The 20,022-nt window shown below is 45.2% G+C and overlaps 2 protein-coding genes across 2 annotated transcripts in view; both read left to right on the top strand.

Moving 5' to 3' along the window:
* The window catches only part of LOC135400339 (PR domain zinc finger protein 1-like), a 79,536-nt gene that overhangs the window by 14,513 nt on the left and 45,001 nt on the right, over nt 1-20,022 (top strand). The window contains exon 2 of the mRNA XM_064632171.1: nt 12,550-12,606. The gene's annotated coding sequence lies outside the window, so the exon portion shown is untranslated. The remainder of the gene's footprint in view (nt 1-12,549; nt 12,607-20,022) is intronic.
* On the top strand, nt 13,698-14,908 carry LOC135400526 (uncharacterized). Its single transcript, XM_064632359.1, has 2 exons — nt 13,698-14,427; nt 14,532-14,908. The coding sequence occupies exons 1-2, from the start codon at nt 13,698-13,700 to the stop codon at nt 14,906-14,908; spliced, it is 1,107 nt and encodes a 368-aa protein (XP_064488429.1).

The raw sequence follows: 20,022 nt of genomic DNA on the forward strand, positions 1-20,022 counted from the left end.
TGCATCCAGAAATTCTTCGCTGTGTTGATGCTAGGAATGATCATGGATATTGATGTATTCAGTGTTACGTACAAAGCAACGAAAACAGTACTCGTCGTGAAGCCTTGACATTGGGAGGTTGCGTTGACGTTGTTATTACTGCGACCGGGTGGTAAAGGCCTACAACGAACGACCGGTTTTTCACGATTCGTTCCTTTTGTTCGTTATATCGTACTGCACGCATTTCGAAGTACATCCAGCCCAGTATGTTGGGTTTGCTTTAATATTCATTAAGTTTCTGGGTCCCAGCTGAATACGTATAAAAAGAAAGTGAAAATGAAGAGGAAAAAACGCTGCAAGAAAAAGAAACAAGTGTTAATTGTTATTGTTATTATTAATTTTTGTAAATACGGGGCCCGGCCTCCTCAAGAGAACATGGGCATATGATTATAGCTCAGTATGAACTGGTGGTAGCCACCCGACTTAGTCGCGACTAACCTCCCCATTTTTTCTCTATCTCATCATCATCGTCATCATCATCATCTGAAATCTCTTTTGCGAATTGAAGATGTTGGATTTTGAATGGACAGAGCCGAATGATTCATCTCACGTATTTTAAACGGTTAACCAAATCAAAGTGTAAATCAAAGACAAGTATAAAAAAACAGCATACAGAGCAGCTTAGAAAGCCCATTTCTCTCGTTCCATTTGTGAATCGCATCGAATTGTTTGCGAGTGATATCATTAAAAAATAAATGAGATACGATTCGTTACGCCATTACAGTCGATTCTATGGAGGATTATGAATGAATTCAATATTTTCTCACTCATTATTCTTCTGTTCATTATGTATTCATTCGTGTTTGAACTCATTCATTCAATACACTTATTTTGACACTCGAATGTACTGGCATTTGCAATAATTTTGTGTAATGTCACGATAATGGCTTGACTATACTGAAACATGATCATGCAACGCGACGGAGACAGGGACAGAGGACATGCACGGAGTTAGTAACGCTGTCAGTGCATGTCTTCTGTCTCCGTCGCGTTGCTTGATCATGTTTCAATGTACTGTTTCAATGTCATCACTTCAACTACAGCGCCTCATTTCGTTTTTCATACCCGTAAGTATTCAAATTATAGTTTCAATGTGTCATTTAAAAGCTCCCAGAGGGCCGATGACCCAATGTTGTGACGCGACACGGTTTTCTTTTTTTTTCTTTTTTTGGATTCCGTGTTAGAGCCGCGAAGCAACTGTGGCTATGAGCGGCGTGCAGATGCGGACAGATGGAGAGAGGACAAGCAGGAAGGAGTGGGGAGCAGGGGGGATAGTATGCGTCCCCGGCCGACTTCAGGGGGAACTATGCCGACATTCGTCTGGAAAGTCTTGGGAAAACCCAGGGAAAACCTCAGACACCACAGCCGGTGGTAGGATTCGAACCCACCACCTCCCACTCTTCAGCACAACCACGCGACACGTTAAATTCTGTGTTTGTTTCTTCGCTTATTTCCTTATACTGCTGCAACATTACCAGCGACGCAGCTACATGCATGATTGCTGCGTGCGCTAATAGTACAACGATCACGTGACACTAGGAGGTAGTGGGTTCGAATCCTACCACCGTCTGTGGTGTCTGATGTTTTCCCTGGGTTTTCCCAAGACTTTCACAGCGAATTTCGGCACAGTTTCCCCCGAAGTCGGCCCAGGACGCACACCAACCCGCACTGTCCCCCCACTCCTTCCTGCTGTCCTCTCTCCATCTGTCCGCATCTGTACGCCGCTCATAGCCACAGTTGCTTCGCGGTGCTAACACGCAATAATGGCAATAATAACGTGCCACTAAAATGTACGTGCATAATTTGGTTTCAAGCCACTCCTGGAAGTCAATAAATTGTTGCGTTTCGCGGCCTACGCCGTCTGCTCCGTAGACTTTATACTACTCTCTACCGAGGCGTTATACGACCATGAAGCATACATTAGCAGTGTACATAAGGCCACCTAACAGATAAGTTTCGTAACATCTATTCCATCGCTTTCGACAATATCACACTTTCATCGCCATGCTTTCGGCGATGTCATCCGCATTTTGCTCTCGCCATTGATTTTGCAGATACCATGCAGTTCCAGGTAACCTGGCGGGGGTCTTATATTCCCACTTGATTACAGGAAGCTTTAGAGTAAGGATACGCAAGTGCTTCTGGGAGCGCAAACAAATACGGGGTCGTCACTATACGCTTGTCAAGAACAGAAGAGTGCTTTTGCGCAATGCGCAATGATGATTTCTTGTGCGTTCGGTGTCCTAAAGCGTTTGGGCCCCCCTATTCTAAAGCTGCCTAACCTCAGTAATCTGTCGGCCATAAAGCACATACTACGAGATATGAAATTGTCTCAAGTAGAAATTATGAATATTTCGAGGACACGTTTTGAGTCATATTGCTCACTTTAATGCTGCTGGCTGATGTAAGCAGAAATTGTGCGACAAATACATAGTACATTTCTGTTTGTTGCGGGCTCCCGGGAGCGCTTTGACTTCATTGAAGTTTTGCGTGCCATGGTGGTGATGTCAACATAGTGTCCTACCCTGCGAGACAACCATTTTCCAACAACAGCTATATATGTGCTGGTTAGCTATACGGCTTGGGCTTCATTTGTGCACATAAGGATCGATTAACCGAAATGTTAGAGCAAAAGCACCACAAGACCTCGCGGAAGGATAATTTAATCGGTGTTCGGTATCCTATCCAATGTACCTAACCTAAGCAACGGCAGGTGTTGAAATAACGCAAAGATAATGTCTTACTTCCGTGGCACACGATATTATCCTAACGTTATTGCGATGTGTGTAGTTCTAGTCTTTTTTTCACCTATGCAGTTTCTGCAGCTGGTATAAATGCGTTACGCATGAACTTTGATTTATCCATGCGTTTGAATCGTATTCAGTGAACTCGAGGCACGTTGTTTATCCGACTATAAATAAATAAATAAATAATTTTATTTCACGAAATGCATTTAAAGCAGAATAATGTCCGGCCTAAGCAAACAAGCTTGTGAGCAGGGCCTGGCTCTCAGTGTGAACCCATTTCATACAGATAAGCCAGCAAATATAAAAAAGGAGGGAAAAAAAGAGAAACACATTGGGCAGTAATGAATACATGAAAAAGAAAACTAAGCAATAAAGAGTGCCCTCGAGAGCAAATCTGGAAAGCAACATGTCTAAAGACTACAATAAATGACAAATGAGCATAAAAGATTATGTAGTCGCTGATAATAGAAACAAGAGGGAGCAAGAGCTGAGATGTATTGAAAACATAATTCATAAAACATTGAATTAATCACCGGTTTTAGCGAAGTAACAGACGAAACATCAGCAAAATTAGCGGATAATATTCATAATACTAGCACAGAATATAATTAAGTCCAATATGAAGTGGCACACCCATTTATCTTTCGTTGTAAAAAAATTACGTAGTGTGGCCTGTCTATTATATCATATCAAGTCTTACATTCCTTACTATGCAAAAAAATTAATTTTATACTCACTCGGTTACTCTCATTTACGATATGGAATCACACTTTTTTCTAATTGTTCCTTGGATTGGAAAAACAGAATAGACCGTATCTTGCGATCAGCTTTGAAGAGTTTGTCATATGGTGTGTTATCTGGAGATACAGTCTGGAGTCTGTAAATCTATTTCAACTTCATCATATGCCAACTCTTTTCATAACTTATTTGTCCGCACTGTGATCTTAAAATATTATTGATACAGATATGTTTATCAAGACAGTCAGAAGCCTTCAAAACCTTCAACATCACCTTCAAAACAATGAGCAGGTACTTGTTACTGCGATATCATTATTTACCCTATCACATCATCTCATCTCATGTCTCATATTAACCAGTGTGCTCCGCTTAGTGATCCATGAATTAAGTAACAAATTTCTTCGGTCATAGCCAATCAATGTATTTGTTGTTGTTGTTTCACTGCACGCATCGGCACTGCTAATTTTAATTGAAATTAAAACCCCACTATTGACAAGTGTCGCAATGATGGTGGTCACGTATAAGTCTTCACGATAGCTGCTCTCGAGCAAATAGGGATTCTTCAAAGAAGCGTTCTTTGGAAATCTGGCAGATTAAGCGCAGCTTTCCCACGTTCATTCCGCACGACCTTTTTACTCCACCCCGACACATAAACGATACCAACACATTGCAGGAGCCGAATATTCGTACATTTGCTATCAGCCGCACCATTCATCAAGAAATCACTGTAGCCGTTGAAAAGGCATTGTCGCTTTTTTTCATTGAACCGCACACGTTGGAAGGCTCATTGAAATGCTGAAACAAAGCCCTATTTGAGCCAGTCAAAAGAGAGCAACCGGGGTCTTCTTTCCTCTCCTGTAGACGTTCCTAAAAGTGTGTCGTCTATTCTAAATGGAGGACCATCGTGCATATATTTCCATTACGCACAAACTAAGACGAAGCGATTTAAACAAAGGCGGATTAAGCCAACCGTGCTCGAAGTCGCGGAACATCTTACGTACGATGGCAGTATTAATGACGTACCCTGGCCTAATTGGTTGATGCCGAGAGAGGAACGACTCGTGCACGTCGGCGGTTTTCTAAAGTGTTCATTCCGTGCGCCTATACCTGGAGCTATTTTAATATGCATGAGTTAGATATACTATAGTGAAGGAAAACCAGGTAGAGAGTGGCTATTAATCTTGCAGCAAGCCGACAACAAATAGAATCTGGAAGGTCGGCACGAATTGTCACCACGTCCGCAGTGAGGATTGATTGCCATCCCTGTGTCTTGTCCCCAGTCCCTAGATCCGTATACAGTGAAACTCCTTTACAACGAAGCTCAGGGGACAAAAAAAAAAAATCGCAGTAAAGGAATTTTCGTTAAAAAGGATGTCCATTATTGGACCTATAGGCTCCAGCGGGACCGCAAAAAAAATTTGCTGTAGTGGTATTTTCGTTGAAAAGGTGTTCGCTATAAAGGAGTTTCACTGTATAGGGTAAAGTGGGGCTATACTTGAAAACGTCGGCAAGTTGAGGACAGTTTGGGTTTTTCGCGCGGTATTTTCTTAGCAATATTTTTTTTTCTCTCTCTCATCTGCGACACCAGGGTGAGCAGAGTCGTTGTCTGGGCTTTGAAGTAACGTGTTGACGTTCTGCACGTGGCTTTTCCCAAAGACGTCAGACTCTGTTTTGTAGATGGCAAGAGAGGCCTTTTGTTGTCTCATCTGTAACTTTCGCGAGCATTGACTTCCAAGTTACTCACTTCTGCTCCTCGGCTAATAAAAAAATACCTCGCTTTTATGATACTGTGTCACTGCCCTGTGTTTCCATGTGCATTACTCGTGGCTGACCGTTTCGGCTGGACCAATCAAAGGCAAAACTTAAACCTTTTAAACATACATTTCTTGATGTCCTCAACTTATCTATAGGGTGGGCTCAGTTAATGAATATATGTAGCCTGTCATTATTGGATCGTAGGAAATAAATATGTGGTTTAGCACCACAGTAATTTGTGGATCATTTCTCAAAGGTTTGGGTACTCAGTTAACGAATTATGGTACAATTTAGACGATTATTCTCACTGTTATTAACAAAATAGTTCAACTGTCTTCAACATAGACCACCTTACCCTACGTCCTTCAAGCACTCCGTAGCGAAAATAGTAAAGCTAAGCGAAAAGCTAGTAAAAAAGCGAAGCGGGAAGAGAGGCACCCTGGCAGCGCCTATAGCAGAAGACAATGTCTACATAACGAGGGGATCCCCTCTAACTGTAAATAGATGACCAAGTTAACTCTCATGCGGGCTGTACGTTGGTTTGTTCGTCCCCTTGTCTTCACCCCCTGCCCGGGGATACATTGCATACGTCAAGTAAATGCTAAATTTTATGGACTTCTGCAACGAATGCAACCATCCTTTTTTGTTGTCGTTTTTGTTTCTAGGACCGTTCGCGGTATACGTTTGCGAACTTTTATAGTGCAACGACGTTGGACTAAACTTTACAGCGCAAATATCTACGCATGTTGAGGCCTCGTTTGAGTCATACACGTTGCCATGTCTTTCCTGCTCAGTTCCTTAGCGAAATGCCCACCACTGAAATGGAATGTGTGCCAGAGAACGCTACGAAAAATGTACCCGCTCATTGCAGCCAGGGAGGAGATTAAAAAAAAAAAAAAAACGCCGAGAGAAATATTGCGCAACTATACCCTGATAATGCAAATTGATGCTGCCAGCTCCACTCTTCGTCAAGGCGTCCGAATATCGACGTATTTCAATTTTTCCGCTATGCCGAGACAATAAGAATTCTCGCACGTGTCATCTTCAGCATATAAGCAGCAAGCGATTCAAAAAGGCACAAGGGACACTCTCCGGCGCACTCCGCCGTATTACCTGTCCTTCCCACCACACTTGATCGCACGCATATACAATGCGGACAGTTTGCATGCCACTTTAATAAGATCCATCCATACACGTTAACCGTCAATCTCAAAGCCACTGAAAGCGTCAACAGTCCACACGGATATACGAGGCTTCCGTGCGCCTCGACAAACAAACTCCGCAGGAAAACAACGAAAAAAAGATATACATCCCCTTATCCTCTTTATTAAATATCGACCACGTTATATATATATATATATACTTCCATGCCATCTCACACCGCAATCTAGCTGCAACATATGAAGAGAGCTTGCACTCCATATATGAAACTCCACTTTGACAGCAACTTTCCAGCAGGCTGCGCTTTCTTCGCTTGTGCACTTTCGTGTTTAGCTCTATCTCCCCATTGGTGCAGCCCACAACACCTTGTGACACGCCACAATGACGGCGCCCCAGCTGTCATATCGTTTTCGTCTTTTTTTTTTTTTTTTTTTCATTGTTGCCAGCGTCCAATATGGTTTTCTTCTCGGCCGCTTCTCTAAGGCCGGAAAATTTAATCAGCTGTCGTACGGCTTACCCGTGCGGCAGGCACAACAAGATGCGCGTCAAAAACGGACGTCACATTCTTGTTGTTGTTGTTTCTTTCACGCTATGAATCTCGAAATTTGTGAGCAAGAAAGGGCTCCCGCGGTATACGGCTCGCGTGAGATTTCTTTGCTCCCATGTCGATATCATGTCTGAAAGGAGAGCAATAGCATTCGTGACGTTGCGTGATGGAATTTTTCCATTCACGGGGATCCGTGGGTGGCACGCAAAGTGGTTTCCCGAAAAAGAATCCGCGCTTCTTCACATGCCATTCACAAAGAGTGAATATATTCCCTTCAACGTTATATGCAACCGAGACATGGGTCATTTCAGAACAAGTGTCTGTTATAATAAACTTGCCCATGGTCAACCATTTCTTATTAGTATAGTTATGTACCTTACCCCAGTGACCCGACCAGGGAAGAATTTAGTGAACGTTGCGAAAATGGACGCAATAGTATACAGTGTTTACCCGCGTAATTGACGCGCCCACAACTTGGGCACCCAAGGAGGCAATAGAATACCGTGTTTACTCGCACAATTAACGCACCCCCAACTAGGGCACCCAACACGTTGGCACTGCTTCCCCGTGAATTTAGCGCCGCTCGTGTGTCCGAAACGCTAACACCTCACGTAAACGCATGTTTTCTCATTTCCGCTCAGAAAAATTCCGGTTACGCTATCGATTCAAGGACTATAGTCAAGGCCAATCGTAGCACAGAGTGATATCATTACCCACCCCTGATTTACAGTAAGAGGGGAGCTCACACATTTTTTTGACGATTAACGTAAGTGCAAAAAAAAAAAAATCTTACGTCACCCTCTTCAGGAGTAAAAACAATGTGGTTGTCTAGCAGCCTGTCATGCAGCGAAATTCTGTTTTAATAGCGTACCTACCTTGTAACCAACCCTGATCACTCGGCATGCCTGGCATTTTCTCCTTTTTCGTGTCACACAAGTGCTCAGGAGGGAAGTGCCACACGAGTGTCACGCAAGTGCTATTCGCTTTACGCGTTCCCCAGTCACGTGCAGGCACAAAATTTCGCAATGTGAAACAACAGCCCCGCGAACACAAGCCTGACATATAAGAACGTCTTCGAGAGACACCTACGATGTTTTCAAGGTGGCAGGTGAGGGCCCCCTCATCGCGAGAGCCCCGGAAATGCAACGAAATCAAAACGTACGGCACATACGAGACAATTCTATGATCGACCCGTCTAACCAGTTTGCAGCGTCTTTTACACAAACATGGGCGGGCAGTTGATCGCTCACGATGGGTATTGTGGACGCTTGTTTCGTCTTCGTGCCGGCAACGCTGCCGCCATCCTCGCCCTCTCGCGGAGTTTCTGTAATCACGTAGAATGTCGCTTCCTGCTTCGCAAGTGAGCAGCATCGTTTCACTGGTTCTACCGGCACTCTAACGAACTGTATAGTCGTGGTTTCTGTTTCAGACGGCGTTTCGTGGTGGAATCGTTTACGAAACAACTTCTGGCCGTCGTTTTCCTTTTTCTTACTTTATTTTGACTTTATTGTGTGTTTACTGCCCTCTCCTATGCGTAACCTCTTAGCACCCCCCCCCCCCTTTTTTTTTCACCGCGGCCTCTTCACAAGCAGAGGTGTTCTGCAGGATTGCGGAAGTGGCTTTTTCCTTCTTTTTCTTTTTTTTTTACGCGGCGCACAACCAAAATGTTCGAGTGAGTAGCTAGAGTAACCCATGAGTAGCTCACTAACCTGCAACTTGGGTTAAGATCGTCAAAATGACTGATCGCTTTTCGCTGCCAGTGTTTTCTTCTTTTTTTTTTTTTTCTTTTCTTCTCCTTCTTCTTGATTCATGCCCCGTACTTCGATTACAAAATTGAAATAACATTGAATTGAGCGAATAAGGGAACCGACCTGCATCTCGTGAGGGTGAGATCGAGTTTGCCTGAGACGATTTCACTGCGTGTTTGCTTTTGTTCATTACTTCGTTGCTAGCTTGCATTGAAATTCCAGCTAGTACGTGCTTCGTCGACCTTGACAAATTTTTTCACTGATCATCAGCACATACATTTGTTCCCGTAGTTGTTGACCCTGGAAGCTGCTGGAGTTGCGAGAAACAGTGCACTTACAGTTTCAGGCTCTGCAAATGCTTTTGGGGAATTAGCTTGACGACGCTGTTACAGTGAGGTTCTTATGCTTGGATGTTATATTCAGACTGCTACTGCAGTACGGAACCTATGTTCTACAAACATATGTACGCTAGGCGACTGTCACGTGTTATTCGACACCGTGCAAGTGCGCATTGTCATCAAGTAAGAGAACAGTGAAAGTAAAGTGTTCTAATGCTGTGAGCTAGAAGCTAAGTGTTGCAGAATTAACGAACACATTGAGTCAGCATTTTCATGACTCATGGGATACGTCAACGATACACAGAGAGAGAGAGAGAGAGGTGTGTGTGGAGGGGGGGGGGGGGGGGGGCGTCCTTTTCGGATTTTCAATTGCTCATTACTGGCGAAACCTCACTCTTAAAACAGAACTTCACCGCATAACACGATCCCAGCCAACTATCGTCCCGAATGACATTGTTCTCTCCCCTGACTTGTCGACAACGGGAGGTGTACGCCTTTTCGTGACACTTCGTGTCACTATCGCAGGGGAGGGGGATTGTGCGTACTGGGCTGGCTTCACAGGAAACTGTGGCGACATTTGCCTTAGAGCGTCTGAGGAAAACCCAGGGAAAACACCCACAGAGCACAGCCGGCACCCGTTAGTTGTCGCGAGGTAATAGGTAATATTACCTCGTGACAATTATAACCACGGGAAGGGGTGGGGTGGGGGGAGTAATGACAAAATAGGGCTCGCCGTTGTTGGCCACTCAGAAGTGGGCGTCGTCACCGCTATGCCAAAGAAGCAGACGGATGGAGAATGGAGATGCGTAGAGGGTGCGTGAGTCCGTCTTGGAGTGCAAAGTGCATAAAAACCACCGGGGTAGAGGATGTCCGCTAGCGTGCCAATTGTCACGAAAAGACGTGCTCCCCGCGCTTTCCACGAATCATGAGGGATAACGGTATCATTCCGTGCAATGGCCGACCAGCAACGTGATATTTATATATTTATTTATTGATTCATTCATTCATTTTGCGGTGAAGTTAACGTTTAAACCGTTTAAAAGCTCTCATTTGAGCCTGCGTGGAGCTGTGCCAGCATTGTCGAAGCTTCTAACCGTCGGGTTCCTCTCGGGAACTTCCGAATACTCATTTTCTTTCTTTCTTTCTGATTTCTTTTTTTTTTTTCTATCTGGAACCGTGGTGTGGCTTCAATATTTGCACGCAAAAGCGCAATTTAGAAATGTCATTCCTCCATTACAAGTGTGTAAATATACGATCCTTGGTCGGACGTGATGACTAAGTAGATGTTGTATAAAACGTTTTCCGAATATTTTTCAAGTACTATGTTTCAAAATCAATAGATCTTGATATTGAAAGAAGACGAAAAAAATCAACAACAGAAGAAAACACCAGTACAAAACGCAGACCCACACACGCATATACAGGGTGTTTGCTCTAACGTGTCCAGAAATTTTATTTAAAGCGAGCGATTAAAGAGAAACGAGCGCTACTTTTCAGCTACTTGACTAAGAAACAGGTGCTACTAGTGAAACAGTACCTGTTTCTTACTCAAGTAGCAGAAAAGTACCACTTGCTTTTCTTTTATCGCTCGCTTTAAATAAAATTTCTGGACACGTTAGAGCAAACACCCTGTATATGTATAGATATAATACCTCCCGATACCCTTCGCATTGATTGACACCTATGATACAATTTTCTCGAAAATACCGCATAACATCCACTTCGTTACCGTATCTGGTATATAGTTTCGTGGGGACATGCATCCAAATACAGTGAATAATATCTATGGCAAGCCCCCCCCCCCCCCCCGCAAAAAAAAAAGAAAGAAAGAAAGCTCTCCAAACAAGCACGAGCGAACGTTTGCATTACTGTAAGCCGCCACCAATAATACCCGCGGATAAGTAACAATGTCCTAACGGTGTGGATCAACGTGACGCTGTTCGCACGAAACGAGATACAGGGGTGCGGTCTCGATCAGTGCTGCAGCGGCGAGGTGAACGGCCCGGTTTGACCGTGAACTTGGCGGCGGAAGCAGGAAGGCCCGTCTTCCTCCACTACTGGGTCACGTTCACGAAGCGAGCTTTCCCGCAATACACCAGCCGTCCTCTGACTTGCTTCCATCGCTGGAGTACTTACACAAAGAGGCCGGCTGCGGACCAAAGAAGCCCGAACTGAGGGAGGGTGTATAGAATGTGGCTGGCGCTTGCGCAAGTACCTGGAGGCCTTCGGCTTTTGATAGAGGCAAAATTTCCTCGCGTCTGATAGTGGCTCGCGGTCTGGTTTTTAGGAAGCATGTCGCTTGAAGCTGCATTTAATTTACTCCTTATCATATCAAGTCGTTCTTAGCCAGAGAGACAAAAGACTTGCCGACAGCTGCCACACAGCGTACCCCATGCATCACTGACAACATCAGATACATGCAGATGACATGCGGGGTTTCACCATAGGAATTGCGGACGAAACTGAAATTCCATCTCCCTGCTAAAAATCACTTCTATTCTGCTCAAGCCGAAAGTTGAACCGCTTTCGTTGAAAAAAAAAAAGAAAGGTAAAAAATAAAAAGACAAAATAAAACGCGAATGCAAAGGACTTTCTCTTCACTAATTAGCCTCTTTGGGGGACCCTCAAGTGTTGGATTCACCTCATCGTTTCTGATTTCGCGTGCTTTCATTCAGCGACCGCAAGAGGGGGCTTTCGTTTGGACCCTAAGGCTCCCTACGGAAACCGCAGAAACATCACGTTTGCCAGGCACTCACAAGTGGGCACTCCACATTGAGCTCCAGAATACAACTGCACAACAGTTTTCTCAATCGTCTTATTCATTCTCCTTCCGAACCGAAAAGAACAGATACACGTACAGATATTTCAATTTCCTTGCGCTTATCAAGGAAATCAAAAGAAGAAACCAACGAGAAAGACGGGAAACAGAGCCCGCAGGGTCCGATCGGAAACGTGCCCGAGTTCCATTGGCTCTTCGAGGCAAATGCTTTTGTGAACACGAGACTTACTAGCATTCCCTCAAAAAAGAAAAAGAGAAGAGAAAGACAGTGAGCCCAAATTCGTTCGGTGTCAGTACGCATCTTATTGTATTTGAATTCCAAATTTTATGTAGGCTCCCGGTGTACAACGGGATACACCAGTTCACTTTTACCACTAAAGGGCAGTAAAGAGTTTGTAAAATATCTTAACATGCATCGTGAACCACAATCGTGATTGTCGTAAAGAACACCGTGATATTAGAGAGATTTAGGATAAGGGTACCCGAGCACTTTGCGGCCCCAGAGAAACTAGGCGTCCCCAGTACGCATGCCTATAGAACCCCAACAGTGTATGGCGGAATGCTCAGTGACGATTCACTGCCTCTTCTGGGTTCAAAAAGCGCTTGCGTACCCTATTGATGACCTGTGTCTATTGATGCCAGGACAAAGCACAGAAAGAAGAAGAGACTGACCTTATCGTTTTGTTCCGTTTTACAGAGCGTAAAGTGAAGACCTGGAAGCGACATTTGGAAACATGAGGCGCTTTCATTGAAAGTAAGTGCTTCTATGTCATGCGTGCAATCAGAATAACTTTTAGTCCATAGTTTACGTATGAGACTACTCTGATCATAAGCGACATCGGGGAGGTCGTCCTGTGAATTAGTCTCGTTACACTTCGCTTCTTTAACGTGAGCTGTAATCCCAGCAGGTATTGCACCCGGCATGTAACGCCCTTGCGAGGGAACAACTGTGTTTATTACGACCGTGTTATGCGGTAAAGACCAACCTCTGCAACATCTCCATATTGTTCGTCAACCAACCAACCGCTGCAGGGAATGACACTGTTATCACTGGTGATTTCTGGAAACCGTGGTGGGCACGCCTTTTGGTGACAATTAACAAAACCGCATTTAGTGTCACAAAGAGGCGTATGCCTCCCGTTTTCGACAAATCAGGTAGAGAACGATGGTGTTCGGGACGATGGTTGGCTGGGAGTGGGAGCACGTCATGCGGAGCAGTTCTGTTTTGAGAGAGAGAGAGCGTTACCAGTGCACCGAGGGCGGTGTAGAAGACACGGTGGACGTCCTTGCTTTCACTTCGCTTGCTCCTGGTTCTGTTTGCGAGCTAACAATCCATGGATGCAGAGGAACGGGTCTAAATTTTTTCTTAGTAACTTCTCTCAATCAACTCAATCAAAATCAATCAAAAATCGCAATCAAAAAAGAAAAAGAGATTACGAACTTCTCTTCGTTATCTTCTTTTTCTTCTTTTTTTTTTTTTTTTTTACAACTACCCCCCTCTCCCGGATAATGGATAATTTTCTCAGGAAGTAGCGGTCGTGATCTCTAAAAAACATTTAACGTGATAGCCATCGTTGATCCACCCATAGCAAGCCGGGTGTTTGTCTGACTAACCTTTCTTTTGTCTCCTTTTCTTTTTTTTAATAGGTGCATTCTTTTCAATAAGAACAGTACAGACCCGTTTCCCCCGTTTCCCTGATGGAGTAAGGGACACGAAAAAAAAGTTCTCGAACGGTGCAGCCACCTCGTGGCATGAAAAGAATGCAAAAGAGCAGACGTCGTCTGCTACGTCGTCTGCTATTGACGCAATCGGCGAAGTAAGTTGTAGTGTTGCTTCCATTAGATATGGTGGATTATTCCGCAATTGCAATCGAGTTGTTTGACTCGGATTCTGATGAAGAGACTGAACTGTTCGTTATTGCAGCAGCGACCGACGTTGTAACGCGATACGACCGGACGAGGATCCCGTTATACTACGAAAATGTGGTTCCTCGTTACATGAATTATGAGTACAAGCGGATGTTTCGCTTGTCACTCGACCTCGTGCAACGTATCTCACAAATGTTTGAGGCTTCGTCGTACTATCCCAAGACGCAACGAGGCCGGCCGCGGGTACCTGCCGAGAAGGCAATGCTTATGACATTATCCTACCTGGGATTTCAGGACCCCATCGTAAAGATTGCTGACAAGTTTAATACGACTGAGTCGGCAGTCCACACTAGCGTGATTCGTGTGCTCAACTTTCTGCAGCATATTAGCAGCACCGTTATTGCTTGGCCCGCTGAAGAGCGTCGCGCACTTATTCAAGAAGGGTTTCAGGAGAAGGTGACGAAGGGTCCTGCGATACCAAACGTCATCGGCTGCGTAGATGGCTCCCACATTGAAGTCAAAAAGCCCCGTAAGTCACCTGACTCGTACTTCAACCGGAAGAAGTACCATTCAGTGGTACTACAGGGAATCTGCGATCATCAAATGAAATTCTTGGATGTGTTCGTTGGCTTCCCTGGCTCCGCGCATGACGCTCGAATCCTGAGGAACAGCTTTTTTTTCGCAGATGCTTCCAGGAAGTGTGCTGGTAAGGTCTCTCCGTTCAAATTTATCCCTGTTCGACAAGCAAAGACTTTTAGACCATTCACTTAGCATTTTTCCATGGCCTGTCTCAAGGCTGGTACATTTTAGGTGACTCTGCGTACCCGCTCCTGCCCTGGCTTCTGACTCCATACAAAAACATTGGGCAAGCGCTCCCATCATGGCAGAAGAAGTACAACTTAGTGCACTCGCAGCAACGAGTAACAATAGAACATGCTTTTGGGATGTTGAAGCAAAGGTTTCGGCGCCTCTACTACGTTGATGCTGATAGCATCCACCAAGTGTGCCTTGTTGTAATGGGAGCATGTGTGCTTCATAACATGTGCACAGAGGCTGATGACATTGAAGACATTCACAACCTGCCTCAGAATGAAGAATCGACGGCCGAAGAACCAGATCAAGTGGACGAAATTGCAAGTCAGGTAACGGCGAAGGAAGTGCGCAAACAAATTGCACGCAGCCTGTAAGAGACCAAAATGTTGCTGCTGCGATAAGTAATTGTCCTTCCATTTTATTGTGACTCAACCAATGAGGATTATGTATATAAATGTTTGATATAGACTGTTACTGTTCATTCCCGCGAGCTGCCGACGTGGCAGACTCACGAAATGCGCGCATTTCATCGAGAAAGTCTTTAAGCAATTCAACTTTTTTGTCCTGATACGCTTTACGCAGCTCATTGCAACGTTGTAGCTCCTTTGTGAGATCCTGGATTGCGGCTGCCGCTGACTGCCTGTGGTGCTGTGAGGTGCTCGCTTGAGCAGTCTGCGGTGTCTGGGTGCACTGTGGGGCTGTAGTCATTGTTCCGTCAACTGCAGTTGCAGCCTGGTTTAGCTGGCTGAAAAGATAAGGAATGCAATGGTGTTTAAGACAAACAATCGCCAGGCTGAAAGGCTCATTACACTCTTCCAGGGCCCATGAGAACCGGAGGACTTATGTGGTGCTCTCGCTCCAGAACTTCTTGTAGCGCCCTAAAATGAAAGAATCCAAACTATTACCCTGTTCGTGAACTTGTACCTACCACATCTTACTCCTCATTCTCACAATGGACAGTGCCACTGCCACTTTTATTATTGGCTGCCTTTGTTTTCTTGTATGACCTCTCAAGCGATTTCCATTTGTTCAAAACCTGTTGCTCGGTGTAGCTGCATTCAAATTCTGCGTTTATCTTCTGTGTAATCGACAGTATAAGGGCCTTCTTTGTGTTGTAGCCACCTTTTTTCTTCAACTTCGATTTTTCGCTGCCGTATGCTGCTATGAGGAACTTCGTCCGGCGTGCATCCCAGAGCCGGTCGCCCCCTGCGTTCATCGATGCTTCAAGGCTGTTGTCAAAGCCACCATCTTCTGGACCAGCACCCATGTGGTCTGAGTTCTGTGCGCTAGGGGCTCTCTCACCGGTGGCAGCGATGCCTACAGTAGCACAATTTTCCAGTACGGAAATTCTGAACTGCTGACCACCTAAAATTAACGTTTTGTTCGTTAAAATAACGCGTGCAGCAGGGCGCGCAGCTACGCGCTGATAGACGTTGCACTGGCGCGTGTCGCTCTACGGCGATACCTAGTACTCAAACTCGGTATATATACCTACATCCATTGACGTATACGTGTTCTCCATTTTCCATAACTGGGCTTCCGTCCTTGTCAAGAAGCGGGAAAACATCTAAAACATTTCTCATCTCAGTCGCCATGTTGATCGTCTGCTTAAATTTGTCGTCTGCTTCTCGCCCCACTCCGTTGCTCCTCCTCTCAAGGCGGTGCAGGGGTTTTGGGGTTTGGAACAGAGAGGGCGCACGGCGCACCATGAAAAGAATGCGAAAGTGCAAAAGAGCAGCTTGCACTTTGTGAAAAGAATGCAGGGGTGCTGCCCTTTTGCGCCGGGGGCTGAGGGAGCAAGTAAAAAGAATGCACCTAATAAGTAATCAGATCCCCCCCTCCCCCCCTCCGTATCACGCGCTGTAACGGAAGGTGCAGGAAAGCTGTAAGGATGTTTCACTTCCCTCTTTAATTACACGACTTCCACTAAGTGACGCAATAAGTGCGTCGCTTATTACCGAAGTCCAGCGAAAGAGAGAGAGAGAGAGAGATTGGGGGGGGGGGGGGTTCTTGGAGCTAATAGTGATTTCACCTCCACGCGGCGTATGGCTTAGTTTCACAGAACGCACAAACAAAGGTTAATCTCCCTACGCGGCGCCCTCGTCGTGGGACCAGCGATTTGATATCCCGTGCATGTGGGGTCATGAAAACACACCCGCCGAACACAAACGCCACCGTCCGACCCTCAGCTGTACCACCTGATATACCTGAGTTGTTATACACCCTACCCGCCTTCCACCTCAACTTGTAGTCCATAAATGATGCATCTTCCGCCAGGTGGCGGCATAAGTAGTCAGTCGCCTGTTGAGACTCGTGAGTATGCTCACCCCCTCAACGAGAAACGCGTTGGTCTTCCTATTGTTTCGCTTCTTCAAGGAAGCATCGCACGTCTCAATGCGAAAGTTCTACGTTTTCACAACGAGGATGTCGCAGTGTGTAACGTATTTACTGCAACATTTACTTTGTAAAATGTTTTGAGTGCTGACGTGGACAGCTGTCTGCAATGGAAGACACGAGTAGAAAAATTCAGTGCCACAGAGCACAGCGCCCTTTTGAACTGTGGAAACTCTGAGGAAGGAAAAAGTTTCCGAACTGTTTTGATTTTATCCACCGTTAGCCCAGGAATTGTCAAGGTTACGCGAGAACGAAAAGTGAAAGGCTATACTTTCTTTCCAGTGACGCAGGCATCCATGGTACAAAACGTGCGATAAAAAGATAAAACACTGAAAGTGCTGTTTATTAGCGAACCAGCTTTCTTACAGTAGTCCGCATTTCGTCAGGTACAAAAATGATAAAGAGCTGACATCGCTATATAACATACGAAGTGGTCACATGATGCAGACTATAGTCTTAAAACAAAGCTTCGCCACATAGCACCTCTATCACTCGATTTGTGGAAAGCGCGGGGCGTACGCCTTTTTCTGAAAATTACCATTTCTGCATAAGTGTCACAAAAAGGCGTACGCCCCCCGTTTTCAACAAATCAAGGGAGAGAACGATGTCACTCGGGCGGATGGTTGGCTAAGAGCGTGCTATGTGGTGAAGTTCATTTTTAAGAGTGTACTGCAAGAAAGCTTGCACGTTAATAAAGGGTAGTTTCAGTGTTTTTATCTTTCTATCACTTGTGTTGATTGCACTTGACAAAGTTTCTACATTCCTGGATTGACAGAAAACATGCCCAAGAACCCGCTGAGATTTCTCGAAATCGCCTGTTCATCAAACTCCCGAAAGACTCGCCTGCCACCTGGCAGTTCACAAGTTCACAACACGTCGCGACAGCTATACAAGCTTAATTAGGTTCCCCCAAATATTCACGGTCGTTGCGCGATAGATTGAATATCGAAAGTAGTGCGCAACTTTCCGCGCAATAACATTATCAGCTTTTGTACCACTTTACAACCGTTCACGCAACAATTTAAAAGGTACCGCGTATCGTATACAATTAAGCTTTTCACTCTGACTTACATTACTTTAAACCTACCGTGCATACACGCGCGTGCCGCGGTAAACCGACAATACCCTTCATACCGTTGCTCGACATCCTCCAAACTTGCTCGATGCAAATATAGGCATCACGAACACAATGGACGGAAGAATGAAGCGAAAGCGCACGGGCGAAAGCAATATCTTTTCTTACTTAATCCCCCAACCTTTCAACGAGATAAAACCTAGAGAGTCGCCCCGCCTGCTTAGCATGCACCAGCGGCTAATCTGCGCGTGCGTCCACGCAGGACGCCTCTGCGGTAAACTTTTCGCGCGCCGCGAGTGAATGAATTGCGAGAAAGAGTGTGATATGTTGCGAAAAGGAAGTTTAATTTACAGGCCTGAAAAGGAAGCTTCTTCAGCGGATAAATTTCCCCGCTGTGCGAGGCGTTGCCTTTGTACGCGTGTAGTACGCGCGTACGGAGCGAATTTAGCTGCGCGCTCTTCCAGACACAAAAGGAACACAATTAACTGCAGACCTCGACACGAGACTCGTAATTCCATCTGTTCCAAGAAAACTCTTTGGATGGTGTACGAAGACGAAAGAGTCTCGTGCGAACACGAATAACATAAAACATAGAAAAGCAATTCCAAGCGAAAGCAAAAAGAAAAGATTGCGACGCACCTGATTTTCCTCCGGAACAGAACATCATGCTTAGCTTCCGATCTTAACCTCAACCTTTCACTTAACCTTCAGCTAAAACCACACTAAAGCATGCTGGAGTTGCCGGCTCGATACACCCAGGCAGCACAATATATACTGAAAGTCAAGTGCCATGGGGGTGGATGGTATGTGTCTTATCAAAGTTATTTAGTTTCACGGGTCTGTTCAAGGCCTTCCACCTACCCGTCCAACCCCATGACACTCGACTTTCAGTGCATTGTGCTGCCTGGGAGTGATGGTGATGTGATAAATGAAAAACAAAAAAACAAAAAAACGGGGATGAGAGTCGAGACGAAGTCGAACTGGCTACCCCCAGGACGCCTACACATAGAAAATATGAACAGATGAACGAGTGAAAGTGATGTAGCTCAACATGTAGTTCAAACATTTCAACCAAGTAAGTGTAAACTGTCGGAATCGCTGTGGACACACACAGCTAGCACACACTCAGCAAGTCGTAGAATGTCCATAAGCCCAGTTGTACGTAGAAAATCTTCAAGCGCTCTCAGCGCTTTGTCGGACGACCGAAGACCTAACAGTTTGGCGACGTCGAAGACTCGGAAGACCACACGTGACACAGGCTCGCCTCTAAAATCCTCGATGTATAGATGTCGGGTTGGGTACACTCTCCATATTTTACTTCTTTTTGGAACCAAACCAAACGGTTCGCTATACATGAAAAACGAAAAGCATGATGGTTACATAGTGGTTAGTCATACCAAATCAGTTTGTAACCCGTTTACCAAGAAACATGTTAGGATTCTGGCATCTACCCTATATACCTCTGGCGCCAAATGCCTGTGTCTGGTACTTTCGATGAAGGTCGAAAGGGCGGCTAAAATGCGGGAAACCACTCGATGCATGCCAGTTCCACATGATTTGTTTTTTTTTGTTTTTTTACTAAGCCTATTAAGCAAGAAAGCGGCGCCAAAGAGCACAGTTTTCCTCCACGCGTGGTCTAAAACTTGATGCGTCCCATGAGGACAGCGGGAGATTGTATCTCATTAAGGGTGAAACAAATGGGAGGAAAGCTGGGGATTGTCCCCATGGGCGCGGCTGCCACTCGTGCTTCCGTTCAACGCATCGGGACTCGACGATAAAGTGTTCAACAAAAAGAACAACTTGGTTTCTTTCCGAGTTTCTCTGGAAAAGAAGGGTACGTTCATTAACGACTGCGAGCAACGAAACGCTGGAATCGTCGTAGACTAACGAGTGCGCGAATGTTTGGACATATATTACGACAGTTTTTAGAAACGTCGTTGTTACTGCAACGCATTCGTTTAGGTTAATTATACGCTTCATATCTGGAAATGGGCTACGCTATATGCTTCATTTCCTACG

The sequence above is a fragment of the Ornithodoros turicata genome, chromosome 7 (assembly GCF_037126465.1).
Source record: "Ornithodoros turicata isolate Travis chromosome 7, ASM3712646v1, whole genome shotgun sequence".
NCBI lineage: Eukaryota > Metazoa > Arthropoda > Arachnida > Ixodida > Argasidae > Ornithodoros > Ornithodoros turicata.

Bases quoted from the DNA above. Each gene is read 5' to 3' on its own strand.
- LOC135400526 (XM_064632359.1), top strand. From the start codon at position 13,698: ATGGTGGATTATTCCGCAATTGCAATCGAGTTGTTTGACTCGGATTCT. The intron at 14,428-14,531 runs GTAAGGTCTCTC...GGTACATTTTAG, and splicing joins TGCTTCCAGGAAGTGTGCTG to GTGACTCTGCGTACCCGCTC.